This window comes from Rhinichthys klamathensis, unplaced genomic scaffold (assembly GCF_029890125.1).
Source record: "Rhinichthys klamathensis goyatoka isolate OS25496 unplaced genomic scaffold, OSU_Roscu_1.1 h1tg000254l_1, whole genome shotgun sequence".
Taxonomy (NCBI): domain Eukaryota; kingdom Metazoa; phylum Chordata; class Actinopteri; order Cypriniformes; family Leuciscidae; genus Rhinichthys; species Rhinichthys klamathensis.
In genome coordinates this window covers 2,949,592-2,963,234 of record NW_026606776.1, presented here as the reverse complement: position 1 = coordinate 2,963,234, position 13,643 = coordinate 2,949,592, and the positions used below count along the sequence as shown (strand labels likewise).

At 38.6% G+C, this 13,643-nt stretch overlaps 1 protein-coding gene across 1 annotated transcript; it reads right to left on the bottom strand.

The window, feature by feature from the left end:
* Positions 1 to 437: 437 nt before the first annotated feature.
* sucla2 (succinate-CoA ligase ADP-forming subunit beta) lies at positions 438 to 13,297 on the bottom strand. The gene is made up of 11 exons (XM_056266870.1): positions 13,154 to 13,297; positions 11,639 to 11,834; positions 9,668 to 9,767; positions 9,411 to 9,573; positions 9,041 to 9,169; positions 8,805 to 8,943; positions 7,881 to 8,042; positions 7,074 to 7,216; positions 4,460 to 4,580; positions 3,909 to 3,997; positions 438 to 1,287 (listed from the first exon to the last, which is right to left on the bottom strand). The coding sequence occupies exons 1-11, from the start codon at positions 13,235 to 13,237 to the stop codon at positions 1,213 to 1,215; spliced, it is 1,401 nt and encodes a 466-aa protein (XP_056122845.1). The 5' UTR covers positions 13,238 to 13,297; the 3' UTR covers positions 438 to 1,212.
* Positions 13,298 to 13,643: the final 346 nt, after the last annotated feature.

Below are 13,643 nucleotides of genomic sequence, written 5' to 3'. Positions count from 1 at the left end.
TTAAAAACATGTAATCCAAATGGATGGAAATGTAATATGCAATTCAAATACATAATATTTGAGTGTATAGTAAATGTTTTGCAAGTGACCATTACTTTTAGGACTCTTAAAGGAATAGTTCAAGCTAAAGGTGACTGACTAAAAACAATCAAATATGGCATATATACTATTTTGCCCATAAGCAAAGATTTCATATTCACAAGGGGGTCCTGCACCAGCTTAGCAACTTCCAATGGATAGATGAGGTATTACAGACCTCAAACTGTGAGCTGCCACATCCAGACATTTCCTTCTTAGAAAGTTGAATTCTCACCACAGGACCCACTCTTGCATGAAAGATGATTCAAGGGACATACTTTGCCAAAGAACTACATGTTCTACATTTCAAATTTAGACAGTGACAGAGCCTTTGAGAAGAAGTAAACGTAATCCTCTGAGACGCTTGAGTATTTTTATTGTTTTCTGCTTCCGCTGCACCGGTGGCTCCTCGTCAGACTGAGAGAACACCAATAACACACATATTCCCTGTGAGTGCTTGTGCGTTTGCTTAAAAAGGGAAATGGTGCATTTCTCTTTAGGAGAACAGAGATGACATCCTACATCGACACACACACACACACTCCCGCCGGAAAACACAAGGCGAGGGAGAGAGGAAAGAAAAAATAGGGGGTGGGATTTTCTTTTAATGATACTTTGTGTGTGTGTGTGTGTGTGTATGTGGCAATAATACCAGTGTTTCAGAGACATTCTACATCAACAGAATCATCTCTCCATATACATTTCAACAGTATAAATACAGTCCCACATAAAAACATCCTCCACTTATGATAACAAGCAAACAATAACATTGACAAAACAAAAAGCAGTAGGCAGTAACAATGAGCCGATCTAAACCAATGGAACCAAAAAACCCTAAACAGTATGTTAGTGGACTGATTTGATGGGCTCTGCACTGGATGAGGTTGATCGGATGAAATGAAAGTGGCGCCATGCAGAAACACGTGTGCTTTTACAATCTGAAAGCACTGATGAAACAGAATGCACAGAGAACCACCAAGAGACAGAAACGAGAGTTTACAGAAGCTTGAGCAGGACACTGGATTGTGGAGAACTCTATTGGAGGGTCTGAGACGAGACAAGCTCAGATGGTGGGCTTGGATTCAGTTCATATAAGATGGTTTGAATGGTGAGGTGGCTTGTGGGTCTGTTGTGTTAGATGGGCAGCTGGAACTTGACATCAACCTGGGCCTCTTTGGCCAATGATACAATTTCAGAAAGCTTCACAACCTAGAGAAAAAGAGAAAGATATGGTAATTAAGATCAGCTAAAATATAACGGTGTCCTACCATAGAGCAAAAAACAATTCACGCTTTTTCTCATTTTGATGATTCTGCTGTGGTGGCATTAAAAAAGCTCTACGTAATGGTACGTTAAAAATATCAAAAATGTTCTGCTTGGCTGTCAATGTCAGGTCATGCTGCGGTTCCGCATTCATGGTGGAACGCCAAATAGCTTGTAGCTGGAAACCTGGTTTGTATAGTCATTATTTGTAATGACGTGTGTTAGTTCTATGTACTTGATGCAAAGTTGTGTGGACTGCAACATTTGCTTTCATTGTCCCTTTTGTACACTTTCACTTTTTTTGATAACACAATAAGGTGCAATTTGTTACCATTAGTTAATGCATTAGGTAGCGTGAATTAACAAACAGCTCATTTTACAGCATTTATTCATCTAGATTGATTAATTCTCTGATTATTTGTTAATCCATAATACATTAAAGTAATTCATAATTTATATTTGAAATACTTATACTTGAAATGTTGAAATGTATTTGTAGAAATTAATATTACCCAAGATTTAAAAAAGCTGTAAAGTATTTTTCATTGGCTACATGCACCCACATAATGTGATTATAACAAGATTTGGGCAATATTGCGATTAAAATCTACCTCATGTACACACAATACTTTGATCAAATTGATGCGATTAAGCCAATAATCGTAGCAACCGGAATTGTAGTAACTGACATGAATATAATGCGGTATTTTGATGGTCCAAAACATTGAAATGGAGACATTTTTAGACACGTCATGCGGAACAAATCCGTGGAAGAGCGTGGCTGGTGACGCACATACTGTATGTGAGTGTATCATTTGTGCTGTGCATTGGGGTATGTGAATAATGGCAGTAGAAATAACCACAATTGAAATGATGAAATTGTGAACAGGTTGTGCTTGTGCCACCTAAACATCTTACTGCGATTAAAGGGATAGTTCACCCAAAAATGAAAATTAAGTCATTAATTACTCACCCTCATGTTGTTCCAACCCCGTAAGACCTTCGTTCATCTTCGGAACACAAATGAAGATATTTTTTATTAAATTTGAGAGCTGGATCACTGCTACATAGGCTTCCTAAGGGAGTGAAACTTGACGGCCCAGAACGTCATTGAAGAAAATGTTTAAATAGTCCAAGTGACTACAGTGGCTCAACTATAAGTTTATCAAGCGACGAGAATACTTTTTGTGCGGAAAAACAAACAAAAATAACGACTTTATTCGACTATTCCTTTTCTTCCTTGTGGGCCTGAGACGAGAGTTCAAGAGATTTCCAAGACGCATGCGCGAGAACTGAGACAAAAAGTATTCTCGTCGCTTGATAAACTTATAGTTGAGCCACTGTAGTCACATGGAATATTTAAACATTTTCTTCAATGACTTTCTGGGCCATCAAGTTTCACTCCCTTAAGAAGCCTATGTAGCAGTGATCCAGCTCTCAAATTTAATCAAAAATATCTTCATTTGTGTTCCGAAGATGAACGAAGGTCTTACGGGGTTGGAACAACATGAGGGTGAGTAATTAATGACTTAATTTTCATTTTTGGGTGAACTATCCCTTTAAGACCTTATTGGTGCACATGTAAACGTAGTCAATATTAGTTCATGAAACCTAATGCATTAACTACAATCAACAAATTGAACCTTATTGTAAAGTGTTATTATTTTTCCTTGCACGTGTTGCCATTTTTACATTAATGGCATGTAAAGTTATGGGAAGTTTGTCACATCACTCAAGAATAAGTGACTTTGAAATGTTTGAAGAAGGTTGACTAAGGCTATGTTCAAACTGCAGACAAATGTGGCCCAAATCCGTGTGACTCATATGTGACTCAGATCTGTTTTTCTCATGACAGTGTGAACAGCACAAACCACATGGAATCAGATCATTTCAATTCCGATTTGGGCCACTTCCACATGTGGACCTAAATTCGATACAAATCAGGTGTTTTGCAATGCGACCTCAGTCTGAAGAGTCAAATCGGAATTAATGCGACTTTTACGTCACTCTAGATTCATTACAATTCTGCAATAATGGGACAGTTGTGAAAGGAAGTCAGTGAAGGACAGTGATGTGTCAGAACTCATACGTATTACAGTTACAGCTCTACAAGCTAAAAAATGAGGGCTCGTTTCATTAATGTTTAAAGACTCTGTTCTCTTTTTTAGCATCCTCGTCTTTGTTTTATATATGGCCTGCGCATAAATTCGCTGGCTTCCGCAGCAGATAAGACAATAAATAAATGTGTACTTTAATGTTCTCCGTGTTTACTTCCGTATGACAGTATGCTGCGTGACGTCTTTATCGTTCTTTTGCGCATGCGGGTCAGTCCAGGACCATGACTGGTTCAACAATGTGAACAGCTATACAAAAAAAAATCAGATCTGCGCAGTAAATCGGAATTGAGCACTAAGGCTCGCAGTGTGAACGTAGCCTAAATGATGACAGATTTTTAATTTTAGACAATCAATTTGATTCCTGAACCATGATGTGCAGATTCTTCTCAATTTTCCATTCCTTGTCGGTTTCGATTTGCCCATATACATGCATAAATAAGAATAACGAACCATTTTGGCCGCCTCGTCCAGATCATCACAGGCCAGGATCTTCAGAGGACTGGCAGCGATCAGAGCCTTGGCATCGTCCACTCTTGTTCCTGGAGATCAGACAAGCATGATGAGAGTGAGATGAAGGCAAGAAAGGCATGAAAACATGAGCCACCTGCACAAATATCCCTTTCCAGACACCTTTTTTCTTTCTGTCACCCTTCTGTCAATGTTTCCTCTCTCAGACGTTCCGGGTTTTTTTCAAGCTTTTTATTGATATAGATCAGGGGTGTCCAATCCTGCTCTTGGAGGGTATGTACGGAAACTGCTGGGCCACAGCTCTGATAAGCCTTTGTTTCATGTTCATGTGAATCAAACCTACATGAAGTGCTTGTTCTTATGAGTTAAATTGATAACATGATTACATTTTTTAGATCAGCACCCTTTTAAATAAAGTATGGGCGCTGAAAAAATATTTTAAATGGGTTTCAAACCTTCCCTCCACCTCTCCATTGATCAAAGTCATCCGCACCATCAATAATAATCATAGTGTGAAGTTCGTTCTCTCTCACCTTGTAACCGCACTACGATGGGGATATTCAGGTCTAAGTCAGTGACGGCCATGATAATGCCCTGTGCGATGACATCACACCGCATGATGCCACCAAAGATGTTCACCAAAATAGCCTGGACCTTTTAGAAAGAAAACAACATAGGCAAACTAGATTTAGACTTTTTCCTGAAGAAAGCATGAGAGGTGCTGATGATGGGTTAGGTTTCTAAGGTGTGGTTGCAAGTAGTTTTTAGGGCGTTCCTATGTGGTTGATAGACTGTTGCAAGGTGGTCACCCCCCAAATATCTATGATAATATAGACCGACCCTAAATATACAGTTGTGGTCAGAATTAATGGCACCCCTGGTAAATATGATCAAAAATGGCTGTAAAAAATAAATCTGCATTGTTTATCCTTTTGATCTTTCATGCAAAAAAATTGCAAAAATCTAACCTTTCATTGAGGTAAAATAATTGTGAGGGGGGAAATTATGAAATAAATATTTTTCTCCAAAACACGTTGGCCACAATTATTGGCACTCCTAGAATTTTTTTTACGAGTAAAATATCTCTGAAGTATATTCCCATTAATATGTACCTTTTTTTAGCACACCAGGGGGACTAGGAACATGAAATTGTCTAGCTATGACTTCTTGTTTCACAGGAGTTTAAATATAAGGAAACACAAAGGCCAAATTCCCTTAAAGGGATAGTTCGGCCAAAAATGATATTTAACACATGCATTACTCACCCTCAAGCCGTTCGAGATGCATATGTCAATCTTGTTTCAGACGAACACATTTTCAGTTATTTTAGAAAATGTCTTAGACCCTTCAGTGGATATAATGTGAAGCAATGGGGTCCACCTCCTTCAAGTCCCAAAATGTGCATACATCCTTCACAAAAGTAATCCATCCGGCTCCAGGGGGATAAACGAAGGCCTTCTGAGGGTAATCCGTGCGGTTTTGTCGTAAAAATATACATATTTAAAACTTTATAAACGAAAATATCTGACTTCCGGCAACGATCGACGCGCGTTCACGGGTGAACTGAGTGTAGTTTTGTTTTGCTCTGCACTCTGGCTGCGCAGGCGCATTCGTTCTACGTCACGCCGGTTCCTACGCTACGTCATACCTCGTACGCCGACTTCCATCACCCGTGAACGCGCGTCGATCGTTGCCGGAAGTCAGATATTTTCATTTATAAAGTTTTAAATATGTATATTTTTACGACAAAACCGCACGGATTACCCTCAGAAGGCCTTCGTTTATCCCCCTGGAGCCGGATGGATTACTTCTGTGAAGGATGTATGCACATTTTGGGACTTGAAGGAGGTGGACCCCATTGCTTCACATTATATCCACTGAAGGGTCTAAGACATTTTCTAAAATAACTGAAAATGTGTTCGTCTGAAACAAGATTGACATATGCATCTCGAACGGCTTGAGGGTGAGTAATGCATGTGTTAAATATCATTTTTGGCCGAACTATCCCTTTAATCATCCATCACAATGAGTAAAACCAAAGAATATAGTTCTGATGTGCATCAAAAGATTGTTGAGCATCACAAAATAGCTAAAGAATTGAAAATCCCCATTTTGACCATCAGGGCAATAATTAAGAAGTTCCAATCAACAAAAGATGTTATGAACTTATGAATAGTTGAGTCTTGGGGTCAGAAGCCTTACAAAAAAAAAAAAAAATCAAACAACCGCTACATCCCCCACATGTTGTTTCGGAGGGTTTCAAGAAAAATCCTCCTCGCTCATCCAAAAACAAACTGTTGTCATACACGACTGGAACTTCAAATGGCACAGGGTTCTGTGGTCAGATGCAACAAAAAAAAAATAGCTTTTTGGCAGCAAACACGCTAGATGGGTTTGGTTCACAAAAGGATAAAAAAGTACCCCATGTGTACAATTTAATTTACCGTTGAATCTTTAATGCTGTGGGCATATTTTTCTGCTCGAGGTCCTGGACTTCTTGTTCAGATACATGGGATTGTTGATTCTATCAAATATCAACAGACAAAAAATCAAAACCTGACGCCTTCTGCTAGAAATCTTATAATGGGCCATGGTTGGATCTTCCATCAGGACAACGATCAACATCAAAATCAACACAAAAATGTGTTACAGAGCACAAAATGAAGCTTCTGCCAGGACCGTCCTTCCCTGACCTGATGAGTGGAGTGAACTGAAGAGAAGCGCCAACATGGATCTGGGAATCTAAAGAGATTCTGTATGGAGGAATGGTCTCTGATCTCTTGTCAGGTGTTCTCCAAACATTATTAGGAGAAAACTCAGAGCTGTTATCTTGGCAAAAGGAGATTGCAAAAAGTATTTAATAAAAGGGTGCCAATAATTGAAGCTAATGTGTTTTGGAGAAAAACATTTATTTCATAATGTGATTTTTTAGCCATTTTTTATCATGTTTGCCAGGGATGCCATTAATTCTAAACACAACTGTAGCTTGTGTCCCTAATAAGTATACGCTTTTGTTTTATAGCCCAAGTGTCTTGCTCCACAAAATATATATATCATTCAGTGACAATAACAGTGAGACACTAATAAGAGAGTGGGCAAAAAAAGAAGCTAATGCAACAGCACTGCCTCGCTTGACCATGACATTACCTTTTTATCAGAAGTGATGAGCTTGAAGGCCTCTGTCACCTGCTGTGCAGTGGCTCCGCCTCCAACATCCAGGAAGTTAGCGGGTGTTCCACCATGCAGTTTAATAATGTCCATGGTTGCCATAGCGAGTCCAGCTCCATTGACTAAACACAGGTGACATCACATGTATAGATTTATACATACACATATTCAATCTAATAAACTAGTCAAATTGGTACAAATCACATCTAAACAGAATAATTTACTAAAAGTGCAGAATTTAATATAAACCTGTGGGCGATGACCAATCTTATACCACGATATCAGTCATTCACGATAATTATATATATTACTTTGTAGTTATTGTTGCTTTAAATAAGGTTTTTATGAGATCAAATTTAATCATTCTTATCATCATTTTCAATATAATTAAAAAAACTAATACATCCTAAAAAAATGCGCGTCTCTCAGAGAGCACGCGCATATACTGAAATTAGTTGTCTTTCGCTGCTTATTGCGCTTCAATGGTTTAAAAATAAAATAATCTGTTTTTAAACCGCAATGCTCATAAACCCATGCAAACAATAAGCTTTCATGACTGCGTAGCACAGCAACATCACGTGAGAGCGTAACCGCAATAGAGATGACAGTCCAAAATCTTTACCGGTTGACCGTGTCTACCGGTATATCACCCACCCCGATATAAACCTATTATATATTACACACACACACACACACACACACACACACACACACACACACACACACACACACACACACACACACACACACACACACACAAACAGGGTCGAGGGTTTTTGTACTGACCCAGGCAGCCAATAGAGCCATCTAGGCCGATGTAGTTGAGGTCTGCTTTTGCTGCCTGTCTGTCTCTGATGTCCTCCTGGCTCCAGTCTCGCATTTCGAACACTTTCTTCTGTCTATAGGCAGCATTTGTGTCAAAGTTGATCTTGGCATCCATACACATCACTGCAAAGCATAGATGAAGATTTCAATGAATGCATAACTCTGTGGGCCTGGTTATGGAGCATTACAATGATTGGTTTTCTGTGATTACAAATATATATATATATATATATATATATATATATATATATAGAGAGAGAGAGAGAGAGAGAGAGAGAGAAGAATTTCCACCAGATGACTTGACTGATAGCTTTAAACAGAGTTATTCATCATGTGATTAGGGGTGTTTTGTCGGAGACTGCATTTGTGCAATAATTCCACAAAAAAAAAGTTAGGTGTGCTTAGGTACAATCTTTCACACTTAGTTATACTCTTTACAAGTAACTAACCCTAAACCAAACCCTAACTCTATAAGTACATGTAGTTAATTAATATTACTTAGTACTTATTTGAGTAATTACAATGTAACTATGTCACCTTAAAATAAAGTGTAACCAAAAATGTTAGGATACACTTTATTTTAAGGTGTCCTTGTTTTAGTGTTTGATACATTTAAGGTCTGTGTAATATTAATTAACTAGATGTACTTACTATAGGGTTATGGTTAGGGTGAGGTTTAGGGTTAGTTGCATATAATTATGCATAATTTATTGTTATGCTACATGTAATATGTAACAAGGACACTGTAAAATAAAATGTTACCTAATTTTAAGTTATTACGAGATATCGTTTTTTTTCTCCCCCTGATATATTGTGCAAACCTAGGATGGGGTTGTTTAATGTATGCATAATGGTCTAAAGCGCAGGTTGTCTACTTTAAGGTACCAATGCCAGATGCATCCTCCACCATTGGGTTGATCTCCAACATAGATGCATCATACTTGATGAACACATCATAGAGTTTCAACATGTTTTCTGCAGCTTCATTGATCAATGCAGTGGGGAAACCCATCTTCTCTGCCACCTGAGAGATAGAAAAAGAGAACAAAAACATTTTTCATGCAGAAGTCAGTGTGGGCACTGTCTTGCAGTGCAGAGCTATATCATACTCTGCATCTCACCTTAATAGCCTGATCCATCTTTATTCCCTGTACGATGTCAATAGGCTCTTTCACAATAGCATCAGGATTCTCTGCAGCCACATCCTCAATGTTCACGCCCCCCTGCGAACTGCCAATCAGCACGGGGCCCTGTAGGGGGTTGAGTAGAACCCATGTGATCATTTTAAGGGCAGGTGAAGTACTGCCATTTCAGGTCATGACACGAGTAAAAGTTGACCTCTACTGGCCACTTTGCTTACTGCAGCATGTGAAGTGGTGATGTCATTATTTAATGCTTGTTATTAAAAGACTTTGTACTTGAATGTAATCATATGCAAAGCAATTTCATAGATAAACCACACAGTATTATTGACAAACTGTGACCTCTCACCTGGAAAGACCTCTCCATGGTGATGGCAAAATAATACTCTCTGCGTGGGTATCTACGCTCGCAGATAAACACTTGGTTACAGATGCGCCCTGCCTCTCCTGTCTGCTTAGTGAACAACTTCTTGCCAATCATCTTAGAGGAGATATCCCTCGCTTCCTCGGGCCTGCAGACACATAGAGGTTGAGAAGACAAAGAGATGAAATGGGAAGTGAAATAAAGCAAAAGCATTGAACAATTGTGTCGGCACCAACACTCACGAGTAAACTATTCTGACTCCGCCCTTAAATCCTCCCTCAAAAGTGCCTTTGCCTCGACCACCCGCCAACACTTGGGCTTTTACCACCAGGTCTTTAGAGCCTGAGAAAAGAGAAAGAGTAAACAATAATGAGAAAAAAAAACCTTGACAAAAACATATGGCCATGCTCAAAGGAGATTAGCAAACAAACAAAGATCAATTAAATTGACAGATGAAAGATCCAGTACACAACTGCTGCATCCTCAACCAATGAGTCACTCTGTAATTACCTACAGTCCCTAAACCTGAGCTGCTGTACACACACAGAACGGGCTTGTGCAAGGCAAGGCAAATCAATGTAACGCAACCAAACAACATGACGCAAGTCATAGTTTTGATTTACAAGGATTTAAACTGCATAACGACGCCAATGAGAATGATTAACCTGCTTGGAACAATAAGGCAGAGTTTTATGCAATATCTACTGGAATTTGTAACTTTACAAGCCTCTCTTTTCAATAAACAGACAGAATTATATATTTTATTAACACAAAGATATATATATATATATAAAAATTGTTCCTAACAAGGAGATGTTACGCTGCTCTTTTCCTACACAATGGCTTGAATTTCAGGACTGTTTTTTTTTAAATATATATATATATATATATATATATATATACAAACCACCATTCAAAAGTTTGGTTTCAGTAAGATTTCTTTAAAGAAATTAATACTTTTATTCAGGAAGAATGCATTAAATTGATAAATGTGACAGCAAGGACACCTATAATGTTACAAAAGATTTAGATTTCAAATAAATGCTGTTATTTTGAACTTTCGAAGCAAAGAATTCTGACAAAAAAATAGTATTTACAATAATAGGAAATGTTTCTTGAGCAGCAAATCAGCATATTAGAATGATTTCTGAAGGATCATGTGACACTGAAGACTGGAGTAATGATGCTGAAAATTTTAAAATACATTTAAATAGAAAACAGTTATTTTTAATTGTAGTATTTTTTCACAATATTACTGTTTTTCATTATATTATTTATCACATTTTTGTTTAGTTCCTTTTTGGCACTTGCTTTCAATGTATGGAAAATAGTGGCATGAAGATTCTGTCGAACTTCTTTTGAGTTCCACAGAAGAACATCTGTTATAGGGGTTTCAGAAAACATCAAGGAGTAAATAATGACAGAAAAAAACGTCAGCTCTGGCCGGGTGAACTAACACTAAAAGTTGTACCATGTTGGAGCTCAGAAAAAAAGGAAGTGCCCCACGAAACACCATTTTACCACTGATCGGCAAAAAGATTCATTGTGAAATTTTGGATATTTCCAACTTTGTCCACGCTGCAATTTTGCAAATAAAAAACTCCCACTCTCTGCAACCCTGAATGCTCAGTTTGTTGCGTTTACCAGAAATATATTTATTTGGCACCAGAAAATCCAGGCTTGTGCTGCTCTGAGACACAGATTACACCAAGATCTGGACTGTTAGGTCATATAAACCTGCTCTCTATTGTGCACGTCTCTCAGTCCAAAGCTAGTTCCTCCATGCTTGTGACACACTACCCTCCTTTATTCAAGCGAACAGCACTGCTTGTCCATCACGGGTCTGTGCCGGCGCTGCCTATATGCTGACAGTCAGATTAAAGGTTAGGGCAGCCACATTCTCCAGAGGTGGCACAAATCTATGTTTAGACTGCAGAATGATTGAGAACAGCACAACAGCTGAAACACAAACACACAGCACATTTAAGACCTTAAAATAGGGTAATCCAGCTGTCCTGTTCAAAACACCATAATCTGGCCTGCGGAGAGTAAGCTGTGCACGTCATCGTGCTAAAATAGTCCAGTCCAATGTGTAAAATACATTAAATAAATCTTCATATTTCATGACTACAGTTATGCAGTCCCTTTAAGAAGAATATATATGTATATTTTCCTCAGTGCCCACCCAGCAGCATATGTTCATATGTTCTTACCGATCTGCTTGGCTGCAGTATAAGCCTCGTCGGGTGTGTTGGCAACCATACCCGCGGGCACAGAGATGCCCGCCTCCTTCAGCAGCCCGATGCTCATGTACTCATGCAGGGAGAGGTTTCTCTGCTGCTGCAATGACAGCATTGGGGACGGCTGGTTCCCATGGTTACCAAATAGACCTGATGTCCCACCGAGCACCTGGTAATTGGATGTAAAGATACAAATTAATTCCAACTCCACATAGAAATCCTGGTTACACTGCAACACAAGGGATATTATTGCTAAAAAGCCATTGTCGTATTTACACTGCAAACACGTACTTTTGTGTATTGCTGAAACAATATTCACAAACAGAAGCAAGACTAGGGAAAATCTCAGATTTGCAAGAAAAAAGGTTCTTACAGTGACTCGTTGCAGTTTACATCCATACGGCAGTAGACGGCAGCAAGTGAGTGGCTTTTATTCAATTGAATCATTATTGAATCAATATTGAATAATTTACAAACTGATTTATGATTTATTTTTGGAAAGGCGCAGTAAAAAATAAAAATAATTATTACTGATAATTAAGTAGATCTATTAATTTTCCTCAACTTTGTCAATTTCTTGGTACAATATTTAACAGTATCCATAATTTGAATTGTGCATGGACATCAGTCATTTTTACACGTTAAGAATTCTCACACCCTCTTCCTTAAATATCTTGATGCCTACATTTAAAACAATAAAACCGTACCATTTAAATCTGTAAAATGCAAAAAATAAGTGACTATCTTTATTATCCATGTTTTTATGTAAAGGATTTGAAAAGGAACAGAGTAAAGTCAAGCCTCTCAACAAGAGAGACATTAGGAAATGTGGGATCATAATACCTTTTAAAAGACAGTCTGCACCAGCAATATCATTAATTGGCTAATTAATTACTAATTATTAATTTGCTGTACTCCACAGCACAATAAAAATAGGGAATTACCTGGGTGGCTAACTCAAGGGTACAACCTTCCAATGACCAAACAGAAGACATACGATTCTTAATCTCAACAAATGTATGATTCAGCAAGGTTTTTACATTTAGATTTGTGTTCAATATAACAGGCACAATTGCAGTTCTCAGTTGTTCAGGAGTTAACTTTATTAACCAGGCGGCACTACAGTGAACAGATACACTGAAGTGAAACAAAACAGACTGTCCCTCTGTCCATGTAGGTCAAAGTTAACTAGTAAACCAATATGACATGTAACGTTACAGTGTGTAGGATAGCCACATAAACAAACAGACACACTAAAATCCCAGATATTTTTACGTGAATCTGGTCAGACTACAAAAGAACATCCACTCAAAGGAGAATGAATAGACTTGCTAACCTAAGCATTCCTAATAATGACAGGCAGCTAGCCTGACGGCTAATGTCAAAGGAGATTCGCCCATTTGGTGTCATTGAAAGAGACCAAAACAGCAAGCCACTTCACAAACGACAATCGGGTATAGTTATCTGATGTGTGTACGTACAACTGACCTTAGCTGCCGAGCTTAAACTCGTCCTGGAGCCGGAATTCCTCAGTCCAGCGGACAACCGGCCACAGATCAGGGACGTCGCCATGTTGCTCTGTGTACAAGCAGCGCAGCAGAAAACAAATGACTGGACGCGCCTGCGTTAGCACGTACGTCAACTGCGCAACTGCGCTTCGAGAATCGCGCCTGGGTATTTCCTTCCTCATGACATGAGCCAAAGCTTTTCAAATCAGTTCATGATGTGTGTTGATTGATTGTGACAAGATTTGATTTCTTTTGGGAATAAATATGATTTGATACCATTTGTACATCTCATAGACCACGGACATCACGAGACAGGTCTTGAAACACATGCTCTATTACGAGATTTATCTACTCTCTAGTAAGAAGGATAGGTAAGTTTAGACTACGTTGTGGTTTCCACTAAAGCTGTGTTGCTTTATTCTCATGCCGATACCCAGCATTGCACGTGTTTTTCATTCTCTCACTAGTTT

Excerpts from the sequence above, each read along its gene's own strand:
- sucla2 (XM_056266870.1), bottom strand. The coding sequence starts at position 13,237 with ATGGCGACGTCCCTGATCTGTGGCCGGTTGTCCGCTGGACTGAGGAAT. Across the intron at positions 9,768-11,638 it reads TACTGCAGCCAAGCAGATCG|GCTCTAAAGACCTGGTGGTA; the intron begins GTAAGAACATAT and ends CTCTTTTCTCAG. Across the intron at positions 8,944-9,040 it reads AGATGGATCAGGCTATTAAG|GTGGCAGAGAAGATGGGTTT; the intron begins GTGAGATGCAGA and ends TCTATCTCTCAG.